At 44.7% G+C, this 12,663-nt stretch overlaps 1 protein-coding gene across 1 annotated transcript in view; it reads right to left on the bottom strand.

The window, feature by feature from the left end:
• LOC135368988 (nose resistant to fluoxetine protein 6-like) overlaps window positions 1–12,663 on the bottom strand; it is a 20,632-nt gene extending 7,969 nt beyond the window's left edge. Inside the window, exons 1-2 of the mRNA XM_064602577.1 lie at window positions 11,508–12,663; window positions 1,251–1,459 (exon numbers count right to left, since the gene is read on the bottom strand). Coding sequence (XP_064458647.1) covers window positions 1,251–1,459; window positions 11,508–12,600 — 1,302 coding nt within the window. The 5' untranslated portion in view covers window positions 12,601–12,663. The remainder of the gene's footprint in view (window positions 1–1,250; window positions 1,460–11,507) is intronic.

The raw sequence follows: 12,663 nt of genomic DNA, 5'->3' as shown, positions 1-12,663 counted from the left end.
ACAATACAATAAGATTATCTAGTAATATTATTATATTATTTAGTGAACAGAAGTCAGAATGTACGGAATGTTCTGTTTACTAGTCTGAGGTACAAGTATCTTGTATCTGCAAGTAGATCGCTTTTTCAGTATCTAGTTTCGGTAATGAGTTACTTCCTGGAAATGTAACTTATAACTCAAACCAGCTACCACTTTTGGTGAAAGTAACTATCAAATGTAACTGTGAAGGTAGTGTCGTATTATTGCCTGCACGTGTTTGTATGCCCAGACCGACTTTCTCACCGAGAAGATGATTTCCTCCCCGAACTCTTCTTGATCGACTTTCTGGTTTGGAAAGGGACATGTTTTGACGGAAGAGTTGGAGGCTTACTAAGGATAACCTTGGAAGAACAACTACTGAACAACTAGTGAACAACTACTGATCAAGTGTAACGAGTATTTGATGCAAATACGGTTGTACAGTAGGAGTGTTCTTTCTACCAGTGTTCCAATCACAAATGAGTGTTTTGAGAGTTGTGCGGCACTCGGATTTCGTTTCTCAAAAAAAGTAACTGCAAAGTAAGTTCCATTAACGTGATGGCTGTGGCTGTAAAAAGTACATTATTATTATTTTTTTATTCCCTGTTAGCGCCCCGGAGCGACTGTGGCCATGAGCGGCGTACAGATGCAGACAGATGGAGAGAGGACAGCAAGAAGGATTGGGGGGACATGGGGAAAGTTACATAAAAAGTATAGCTAAACTCTAACTCAAATATTATTTGAGTAAACTAGATGCTCTCGAAACGTTGTTACTTTTTAAGATTCCTTACACATGACCGGTTTCATATGTGGAGAAGAGGAGGAGGACAGTGAAGTACTGATGTAGGAACATACAAACAAATAAACAAACATAAACCTCTGTCAGGAACGTGAATTACACAAGCTGAACGAACAATTACGACGAGCATAACTTGCTTTACGCTACTTCCGACGTTCAGTGCAGCACTCCAATTTGCATTATATACCCATGCCACACGGGCAGTTTTCAAGGATCATTGAATGTAAATGGTCATTGAACACGCGCGTGGCGCCACCAAACGTGTAACGTGTCAACTTCGCAAAAAGCATCGGATCCAGTGTTCCCTGAAAGGTTGACACGTACCACCCCTAGATGGCGCCTCGCGCGTGTTCAATGACTATTGGTTTCAATGATCATTGAAGAGTGGACGTGTGGCCGGGGGTATTATATTATATTTATATTAGTGCCTTACCAGCATTTCGCCGATGGAGTTGAATTGCTGAGCTGTTCTGTTGTAGAAGAGCTTCGGTGGACGGAACAACAGGGTACAGTACTGACCCTTGATGTCTGCCTGCCCGTCATTCGCCGGAAGCATTGTATGAAGACATTGCTCGTAGCTGCCCAAGTTGCTCAACCCTCCTTCGAAGACGTTCGTCGGAAGGAGTCCATTGGCTGTCAGCACTGCACACGAACCCATCGGTACAATAAGTACAGGATTGGTAGTGGTACACTAGTAAGTATAGTAGTATACTACACAGTATGTCCAGTATATACTACTAGTACTGTGATTTTAGGCGAAATATTTCAACGTTTGCTGCTCAGTTGCCCTGTCTAAAACAAGACTTTATCAACAACGCGTGGCTGAGTGAATATAGCATCCGCAGGTTGGCGCTGGCCCCAAAGTCATGCTGAAGACTGGTACACTCTAAATCGTTTCACACCTTTAAAGGTGTAAAATAGGTGTATCAACAAAGATCACACCCCTTTCACACCCTACAACTTTGTTTTGGAAGTTCCTGAGGGTGTAACAATGGTGTACTACACCCTCAGGTGAAATATGGTGATAAGTGTGTCGCCTGGGTGTAGGGAGGAGTATGTTTATTTTCGTTCACATGAACAAAAGTAAATATATACAACAGGGAACGGGAAGTTACATTACAAAAGTGCATGGCGTAGATTTACAACACGTCTACCATATAGTAATGTATGCAGATTTAGAAGATCTGCTGAGATAGTGCTTAAATTTCTTAAAACACGTTGCTCCTCATTGCAAGACAGAACAAATACATGATAGTGCTCATCATACTGAACTGTAATCTCAACGAACACGGGTACGTCCTCCTCGGAAGATTCTTTAGCAACAACACAGCCAACAGCAAATGTGTTATCATTATCAACTGCACTTTTCACATAGACCATAGATTCTGCGTGAATATCACGGTCATGAATGTAACTCTGAATTGTTTTGGGGGCATGTTGAAGTAGTATCTCCTTGGAACCATCAGTAGATGTGGCATTTCTGATGAAGGGCTGCGACCACACATACATTTGATAAAATTGATGTCTTCTTGCTAATGAAAGGGTTATGTTCTTAAAATGTCGAGTTTTTCTAGCAACATCTTTAAAATACTGGTGTTTTCTTTTGAAACGCATATACCATACAGCTAGGAGAGGACCAAACAGCCTTGAAGAAACCAATAAATGCAACGTTCTAGGCCATGAACACGCATATGGGGGAGGTGCCTGCTCATGAAAAGGTCTACAATCTCACGAAAAGCTATATACAGCTGCCATGCTTCATTGCCATGCACAGCTGCCACGCCATACATGATTTTCTGTATGTCGGCTGTGCATGTTTACACACATATTTAATCACCTTGATGTACATACATAAATGTACCTCAATGTGATTATATGTAATATGTTGGTAATTGTGAATACACAGTTACCAGCATATTGCCATGGACCCAGCAGTTTTATTCGGCGTTACACCCTTTACACCACAATTGCCATGAGGGTGTTAAAATACACCTTAAAAGGTGTGCGCCATGAACATTTTGATTTGCACCCTTTAAGGTGTAAAACGATTTAGAGTGTAGGTGGTGGTGTGGGTGCGAGTCCCATAATGGGATGTTCTCTCAAAGGTACTCCCTGGGATTTCAGGCAAATTTATGTCGGCACAATTCCGTCTGAAGTCTGCCCAGGACGCATACTGACTCTCCTTGTCACCCACTTTTTCCTGCTGTCCTGTCCGATTCTGTCTGTACATTGTTCGCAGCGGCAGTTGCTCTGAAGTGCTAACACCGAAACCAAAAGTCCAAGAACTGCCGCTTGCCTTGGGAACACATGCGTGTCCCCAGGCAGCACGCCAATATTGGTCCCAGATTGGGCCAATATTGGCAAATAGCGATGACAATATTGGCCCAATTTTGTAAATGCAACCCGGCCCAATATTGTACCAATATTGGAATGCCAATATTGGATTCTCATATTGCCATTGCACTTCCCATATTGCCTATATTGGGAAGCTCATTTTGCCCAGGTTGTGCCAGTTCTTCCGTGATAACGCCAATGACCAGTCGATGAAATAATAAAGCGTTATTCATTATAATATCCACCATCGAAAGTGAGATGACTTATTTCGTCTTTCTTTTCTTTTTTGCGTAGATCTTCTAATTGATCCAAGTTCGCGTTACAAAAACAACCCGCCAACATAGCAAACCAGACAACATAGGCTGGTAATTGGCAATGTTGGGCCAATATTTTCATGCCGAAGCCATTATTGGCTGGCCATTGGAAAAGCTGGTCCAATATTGGACCAAGCCTTCTAATGACCAACCAATATTGGTCCAAGATTCAGTGCTACCTGGGTCGTGACTCGCTCTGATCTTAGGGACGACTTACCACCACCTCCTTGCTCGCACATTCAGACTTGGTGTTGAGAGCGTTGTGTCGTGTCGTATTTCTAGCTACTTACAGGTAAAATATTGCTTTTTATCGCTAGACACGTTATTGTCACTGTATCGACTTGTATAGCATTGCTTCCACGTGCTTCGTGAGAGAAAGGTTGTATCGAAGCTGAACTTTCAAGGCATATCCGCGACATTGCAAAAAAGTGCACGTTAAAAGTGTTACCTCTTTATAACCCACTGCCCTGTGCAATGGGAACCCTGAAGGTAATTGAACATAATAAAATAAATAAATGAAGAATCGAGGTGCAGCATTGTGGCGAAAGCAAGGAGCACAATGCTTTAGGTATTTGGCGAACAGATAGAGATTGCTACTTCGTGACTAACATTATACTCCGGGACAGTCGCAGTGAAGAGAAATGGGTTTTTGAGACATATCGGGGATCTATTCAAACGACTCTGTCGGTTTCTGAAACAGTCTAATAGCTGCGACCGACGCTTGTTCGATTTATCTGTTATTCCGAAACGTACACTAACACCTTCAACGCTCGGGTATCAGTGTTAGCACCACGGAGCAACTATGTCTGTGAGCTCCCCCCCCCCCCCCGTGCAGGCCTAGACGGAAAACAATGAACAGCCCCCTCAAAAAAAAAAAAAAAAAAAAAAGAGCAGAGACATTATGGTTGGTATGTGGTTATGGAGTGGAAATGCCGAGCCGTACAGGATTCTACATGTTTTGATGAGGGAAACATCTCCTTGAGTTTGTCTTGTTTCTCCTGGTCTGTGTCCCTATGTGCTTGGTCATCAAACTCGACGAGATGTTTCCCTCAACGCATTCGCAGCAGCTAACTTGCCTCCTATTCCTCGGTTCTACATATTGTATTGAGCAATAAACATGCGTATCGTAAAACAGAAAAAAGAATGGCTTAAAATACCGCGAAAGTCTGGCGTTGAAACCACAAAGGGCAGTTGAGGTTGGTTTCAAAGCTCCGGCGAAAAGCCCTTTGTGGTCACTGAGTTCAAAATCCCAAAAAAACTACAATGTACGTAATACAGTCCGCACAAACATTGATAGAAAGGGGAAGTATTCACAGCAGTGGTGAGCAGTGTCGTACAGACTAAAAAAGTCCGCACAGACGGTAATTGACCCGTTTCCTCCCAACACGGTACCGCTTTCGGCAAGGTCCATTCCAATGTCATCATTAACGCGACCCACTTTTTTTCTTTTTTTCTTTTTCACCCGCGGGATATCCTGATGCTTGTACACGCGCAGAGTCGAAAGAAATAACTGCAACTCTACAGTAAGCAGCATTTCTCCGTTCATTGCGGCCTTCGATTCAGTTTAGTCCAGCTTTTTTTTTTTTTGCTTGATTGCAGTTATAATAGACTTTTGCAATAAATCCTTGCAAGGCCGTTTTATTAGGGGATGCGATCGATTAATTTTGAGCACGCCCGTTTTTTTATTTTTATTTATTTATATATTTTTTGCCCTGGGAAAGATGGATAGGGTGTGTGGCATGTGCGGACTTGTATGTCGTGACTTTGCACGACAGCTAGTGCTTCGAGTAGAAAGAATGAAATGTGACAAGTTATGACGGATGTGACGGTATGCAAGTGCATTCATCGTGAAGTGATGGGTGACGAGAAAGGAACGATTGATGAACTTTATTTTTGCTAAACGCCGAAACATTTCAGCGTAAATTCACGTAAAGATAAAGATAAGTATTTAAAGAGATTGAAACATTTATTTTACTGAAAAACAAGCTTTCGAACGGAGTCCGTCCTTCATCACGTGCGCACCTCATAAAGGACGGACCCTGTCCGAAAGCTTGTTTTTCAGTTTAAAAAAATGTTTCAATCTCTTTAAATACTTATCTTATCTTATCTTATTCACTTGCGAGTGCTAGACTTCTCCCATTTTTTTGCCTAGAGATAAAAGGCATCGGTTCTTCTTCTTATACAGTTTAACTAATGTTTATACAGAGGTTATGCAGTTGAAAAAGTATTCCGTCGTTTTATAAGTATTCTGGAATGTTTAAATATTCGAAGTGTACGGTGCATTAACACCCAAATGTGTGAATCTCTAGGGTATGTAAATATTATGTGGTGCATACCCTAGGGTGGAGCTGCCATAAGTGCCCTAGCTTGTATAAATGCCCGTATCACGGTAATATGTATAAATACTCCAGGGTTTGGAAATGAGTGCTTTGGAAAATCTGATAACTGGATTAGATGCAAATAAAATGTAGAAGGAGGTTCCCCACAAAAATCCCGTACCACCTATTGCTCGACGTTGAATGATACCTAAAGAACTCATTGTACAACCTTTAGAACAAAAATAGCTAGGTGTTCGAATTGCCCGACGAACTTCCGGCCACAGATAGACAGTGTAATCACTCCATGCAGCCACACGACAAACCATTAATCGATTTATTGTTACAACCTTCATGACCTCTCATTCGAAGCAGGCCAGCAGCCTTTCATTGAATAATTCCTTTCAGTCAATAACGCTTGTGATTGCGTGAGCGGAACCATTCGAACGCGTCTTTGGGAACGTTGACCTGCTTATAGTTTTGTAAGGCAACTGCCTTCCTAAACACATATGTTCCCGTCATTGAAAAGAGAAAGTAGTAATCGAACAGCGAAGTCTTTACGGCAAATGGATAGTGCGCGGTCGTATGGCCCACATTGCACCTCAGCGGGAATAATTGCAGACGATGGCTGATAGGGTCGCCTGAAAAGGCGACACGTGGTGTAACGGAAGATGTGGCGACAGAAGCGATTTGCGTCGGCCTCGGGATTTTTTATGCTCGAACCAACCTGATTCAGGAGATTGTTGGTTAGATAGGTAAGGTTAGATTAGGATCCAGTGAGGGGTGAGTCAATGGACAGATATTTTATGTATTCGGTTTAGAAGAAAAGTGGAGTATATTTGCATTTCTGGATGCTGGATGCTAGCCAAACGGTGCAATGACGGAACGACGACAGGTGAATTTTGTTACATCGAAAAAACGTTGCGACAGAGAAACAATTTTTATTAATAATTCGTGGCATCCGCATCGCCTTGCCGTGCCATCAGGTTGGTGGTGCCCTTGGCCCGGTTACATCCCGGTTCCCGGACGTTGGGAACAAACAGTTTTGTTACACGCGTTCTTTCTTTCTATGACGATCCTAAATTTTAGGAACACAAAGACGCGTTGGAACATGATACGACAGCGTGTCTGCAGCATTGCTACTAATACCAGATACCGAACGCTTATGCTGTGAGTTATGAGTCAATCACTTTGTTTCCGCACAATTTGTGCATCTTATTTATCGTTGCTTAAATAATTCGGGGCTTTACGCGGCTTATATATTGATATTTATGTAGACTTATTTATCGTCGTACTTTATTTACTCTATATCGCTTGTACTTATTATTACTCATTCTTATTGTTATTTGTTGTTATGACTACTCACAGACAACAACAGCAACAACAGATACATGATGATGTTAACATGATGTGTTGCACCGCAGGAGTTGTGGTACGACCCTAGCCCATTACATGCGGGTTGTTACATGAGTGTAGGGCGGCTGAGAGGATACAAAAGACGCCAGTGGTATATCCAGAATACCAAGCACGGAGGAGTGTTAGAAAAAAAAAGGGGGGGTCATTATTACAGTTACGTCATTACACCTTCACATACCATTACCGACACGTGTTCTAAAGGTGAAATCGCATGGGCACCCCCTGTAGGGGGTACACAGCTGAAAAAGGTAGGGGGTGTCACTGAACATTTGGGGGTGTTTGGGGGGTTGGGGAGGTCTGGATAAATCACTGATAGGCGCTATACACACTGCATACTCGTACACGTATGTAAGGCACAGTGATGGCCGACGCAGAATGCAAATTTAGTTCAACCGACCAGTTCACTAGCGGTAACTGCATGCCTAGCGAAATGTTTCCTGGTATCTATACTAGGGTTGCGGAGTTGCCACTCCGGAATTGGAATGATTCCGGAATCATTCCAGATTTAGCAGAGTTCGGAATGGAATTGGAATGGAATGGCGGAAACTGTCCCAGGAATGGGCATGGAATGGTCTGGATGCCACGGTGGCAGTTTTGGTTTCAACGTGCTTGTTTCTGCCCTCGCACCCTTTGCACCGCACCTGCACACGGTCAAGAGTGAAATAACCTGGTCTTTGTGCTTTTTCCGTGCTTGGTAATGCCAATCTCCTCTAGCACTGCTGGACTTGCCAGTATGGTTACCGGTCCTTTTCTTTTATTGAAAGAATTAAAGGAATGGAATTGGGGTTGCCAAGCCATTCCAGGAGAGGGGAACTGACCATACCTTTTCATTCCGAGGAATTGAAAGGAATGGAATTATCGCAAATCTCCATTCCTCGAAATGGAATTGGAACGGAATGGGAGCTAGTCCCCATTCCGCAACCATGATCTATACGGTAAAAAGAAATAGCGTCCAACGAGTTATTATAAATCACAATACCACTACGTCTACACCATGCGGAACAAGCCGATAGCTGCCAAGAACTTCATAAATGATGGAAGACCCTGACGGCTTCCCACAAGGTTATAACGAGCACTTACAGAATTGCATGTGGCTTCCAATAGGGCTTGCAACCATTACTATCTTGAACATTGCCCGTGACGAGCATCTTGAAGCTAGGAGTGTCTTTTACTGTACAGATAAAACAGCCTTTATAATTCGATACCGTTGTACAGACCTCGATGGGAAAATAGTGCAGGCATCGGAAGGCCGCACTCTACGTAGCCGTGTTGCATAGCAAGGCGCCCACGTAAAGCTAACGCCCAACAAGTGTTAGGTGCTGTTGCGTAATATATTCACGTTCCATGTACCAGGCGTGCCTCTTTAGCGAGTCGAGAATCCTAAGTGGGTCTTACGGGCTGCTGGTTGCAGCAGAATTTTTACAGCAGGATCCAGCAGTCCAGGTGCGGTGTGGTGCAGATGTGGGAAAATTACTCGTATTTTGTAATGCGTAACCGTTACTCATTAATTTTTGTATTGAGTAATGCATTACTACTCTTATTTTGTTTGCGTTACAATTACTCATTACTTTTTGTGTTTAGCAATGTGTTACTATAGTAAGTCAGCACTTTCATCGGGTAATGTCATTGCTCTTGCATTATAGTGTTCCAGAAGCCTCCAATAAAGCCCCGCATCATAATTATCGGTCACCCGGATATTCCCCAAGTCGGTGCAAATGAATGTGTGCAGATATACATGAAGTATATACATATAAGATTTATCGCAGGGCAGACGTAGTACAAGACAAAAACAGCCAATCGCAGGTGCAGAATGCTTTCTTTTTTTTTTCACTCTCTCGTAACCTAAAAGCATTAGAGGGAAAAAAAGGGCGATGACACCATCTGGCCACGTGTTATTATGTTATTATTACCCTCGTTATTATGACAATGGTCGTTCCCGAAAATTTTGGTCATAATGCGGAATTGTCATATTAACGGGGGGATTTGCAGAGGTTTCACTGCATTGTTCCCCAGGAGTATGGTCGTAAAGCGCGTATGTCAGATTATCGGGGGTCATATTAACGAGGGTTCACCTGTATAGTACTGGGCTGTTTGGCCCCTCATTTTAAAATGGATAGAAACTCTGACACAGCAGCGACTGACAAATCAAGAGTTTGTCAGTCACTGACAACCTCTTGTTACTGACGGTCACTGACAAACTGAAATATACCAGAATTATCAGTGCAGGCTGGTGCTATCTAAGGTTCTCCAGGGCTGTGTTTTGGGGCTTAGCTTGAAGCGTGTTACACGAGTAATTTCAAAATTAGCTGCATGTGTACCATACAAATGAGAAATATTTGAGGGCAGAATATCTGTGGTGGCCACAAGTTAAATTTTATCAATACTATTCTGTTTAGTCCCCATTAAGGCATTTTGAGAACGTTAAATGAGAGCCATGCTCTACCCAGGATTACCGACGATGTGCAAATGAAGGCGCATTGGTTGAAAGCTGGTTACATTGGCACTGTGGTTTGATGGCAGACCAATGTAACGCCAATGTAGCGCCATCGTCCGTTGAGCAATTGCATAGCGCAATGATTGGGCGACATGCATGGCTTCAATCTCAATAACAATGTATTCAGGTAGCTTTCTAACAAGATGCACTTTCTTTTGTACAGTTTTGTACACTTGCAGTTGAGCCAAGATAACACCGATATAGCCAATAAACTGCCATATAGTGGCTCTTCATTGGCTTGATTGGGCCTACAAAGGCCCAATGAAACCAGCCTAGTGCCGATATTGGACTGATATGGTGTGCTGCCTGGGTCAGATGCCAGCAAAGTCTGAAGTCGGCCCAAGACGCCTGCTAAACCCCTTGTCTCCCACGCGTCTCTGCTGTCCTCTCTCCATTTATCCATGTCTCTACGGCCCAGTTGTTTCGCGATGCGAACACGCAATTAAAAAGAAAGTTTTCTGCAGTTTACGCAATACGCTTGTGCTACAACTCGTTGTCCACCAGGGAATCTAGACAGCGAACAAAAGTGTACGTTCACGCAATTGCGACGACAAAACATTCATGAACAGGTAAATCTTGTTCCAGCTGCGATCATCCGTCAGAAGAATTGATACCGTCGTCAGCGAGCATTTCCGGGCCGGCATTTCGTTGCATCGCATTACGGATTACGCCGGAGTTGACCGAGATAATTGCTTGCCACGAGAAACTGCTACGAAGTCATTGCAAGGCTCGTCGCATGGGTTAACTGGAATACACGGTACATTTCATGGAATGCATATTCGTTGAGCGATGAGATTGCTTAAGAGAGTCTGTGAAGAAAGCCGAGGAAATTTCCTGACAAGGCCGAAAGCATCTTAATTGCTTCATGCACTGCTGAGCTGAAAGTGCACCATAAACATCGGAAATCACCTCTCGCCGGATATGTGTCATGTTTTGTTGGCAATGTTACGCGCGTGACCGGCTTCCAGAGGCTCCATGGAATTGGAATTCAATATATCTCAGTGTCTCTGTTCTTCAACAATGGGCTGGCTACAAGTTTCCGGCCACCTATGCATGTAGTTGTTGGAGTGATGCCTAAAAATAATTGAGATCGATTTGGAACTTAATTCATAATTGGGTGTTTACGTCGCGAGACAAATGAGATCATGAGCGACGCCACAGCGGTCGGTCTGTGGATTGCTTTTGCCCACCTGAGGGTTCTTTGGCGTGCGATGAAAGCGATTTGGAACTTAAACGACGTAAATTTTCCGTGCATTTACTCCCGAAAGGGACTGATTTTTGTGGCAATGCATTTAGTCCCCAAGAGGAGTAAAAGTGCTCCTTTTTCTCTTAGGGTGTAGGACAGCAGGAAGGAGTGGGGGACAGGGGTTTAGTATGCCTCCTGGGCCGACTTCAGGGAGAACTGTGCCGACATTCGTCTGGAAAGACTGTCTGGAAACCCATAAGGAAAGCTCAGACGGCATAGCTGGTGGTAGGATTCGAACCGACCACCTACCATGCAGTCTCCAGCACGACCTTGGCAGTCCCCAACGAGAGCCTCTGTGCGTCGCTATAGGAAGTTGTTTACTCCGGAGACGCTTCGGCTGAACTGGCCATGGATGATGATTTGGTAACATGTGCGCCTCACCAGTCGCAAGGTTTGGGGTTCGAACCTGGCCGGAGATACCAGGAATTTGGTGGCGTCATACAAGTTCCCTAGACGCGACCCATTCCGTTAAAAACACATGTTGTCGCGTGCTGAGATATCAGCGCGTGTAAACAAAACCTGGGATTATTGTTGTGGCGCTTAGATCCTTTTAAAGAATAATGCGACTTACTTTTGAGAGCCCATGCATCCTGCCTTCGGAGTCCGTTGTACAACCGGAACAGTTGACTTCCACAAGCAGACGACAACTTAGAATCACCCAAAAACCTCGTCGCGAACGGCAGCACACGTTGGGTGACAGATGCGATGATCTCACTGAACTCTGCTTGGTAATCCTTGATTGTCGTCGTCTCCAACGAGGAACCAGTCGTCACGAGCTCATTTCCCGTTACGCTATCCCCGGCTAAACCAAAGTCATCCTCGTGTTCAGAAACGGGCAATTCAGCCACGGGCGATTCTTCGGGTTCCTGTGTCGAGTCCAGGAGCGTTGTCTCTGTGGTCTCTGGGTTTATTGGGGTTTCTGTACTGGTACTGGTCACACTGTCGTCACTCGAAGTGGGGACAGTGTCCACGCTTTCGTCGCTCGGTTGTGTCGTTGTCTCCTCAGGTTTTTTAGTCGATGGTAGTGTCGTTGTCTCGGTGGCGGTCGTGGTTGTTGTGCCTGTCTGATCGGCAGCCGGCTCGGAACTTGCAACCGTTGTCGTGCTCGCCACGGAGTTGACGGTTGTTGCTGTGCTTGCTGGCTCTGTAGGAGCGCTCGTTATCAAAGTCGATTCTGCCTTGGCTGTTGACGATGGCGATTTCTCCGCATCTTTCGCTTTCTCGGTGTCTACATCATTGGTCTCGTCGGCCTTCGGTGTCGTACCGCCTCCGGAGCCACTCGCCTCAGCCTCTTCAGCTGCTGAACTCCGTTCCGTCGTATTCTTTACCGTCGTCTCTTCGTCAACCGCCGTCGCCTCCGTCACTTCGTTGACTCCAGCTTCAGTCGAATCACCCCGGTCGTCACTCTGAGCTGCCATCTCCACTTCCACCTCATCTTGAGCTACGTCTTCATCTTCCGCGGGCTCATCTGGGCCCTCTTCAAGCGTATCCACCGTCGACGATGCCGACGGCGTGTTGTCCGTCGTAAACTCGTCGTCTGCCCAGACAACGCTGCTCGTAACGGGCAACCCATTAGCGTCCGTTGGCACGTCTTCAGCGTCTTGAGCGCAGACAGCAGCTACGAAGAGCGCTGCCAGAAGCAGCAGCCCTCTCGACCACCTCATACCGGCGTTGTTCGCTGTACGCTAACAACTCTCGATGAACTGCATTTTCTCTCTCAATTCTTG

The sequence above is a fragment of the Ornithodoros turicata genome, chromosome 9 (genome assembly GCF_037126465.1).
Source record: "Ornithodoros turicata isolate Travis chromosome 9, ASM3712646v1, whole genome shotgun sequence".
Taxonomy (NCBI): Eukaryota; Metazoa; Arthropoda; class Arachnida; order Ixodida; family Argasidae; genus Ornithodoros; species Ornithodoros turicata.
The sequence above is the reverse complement of the archived record's forward strand: the minus strand, read 5'-3'. Positions and strand labels throughout refer to the sequence as shown.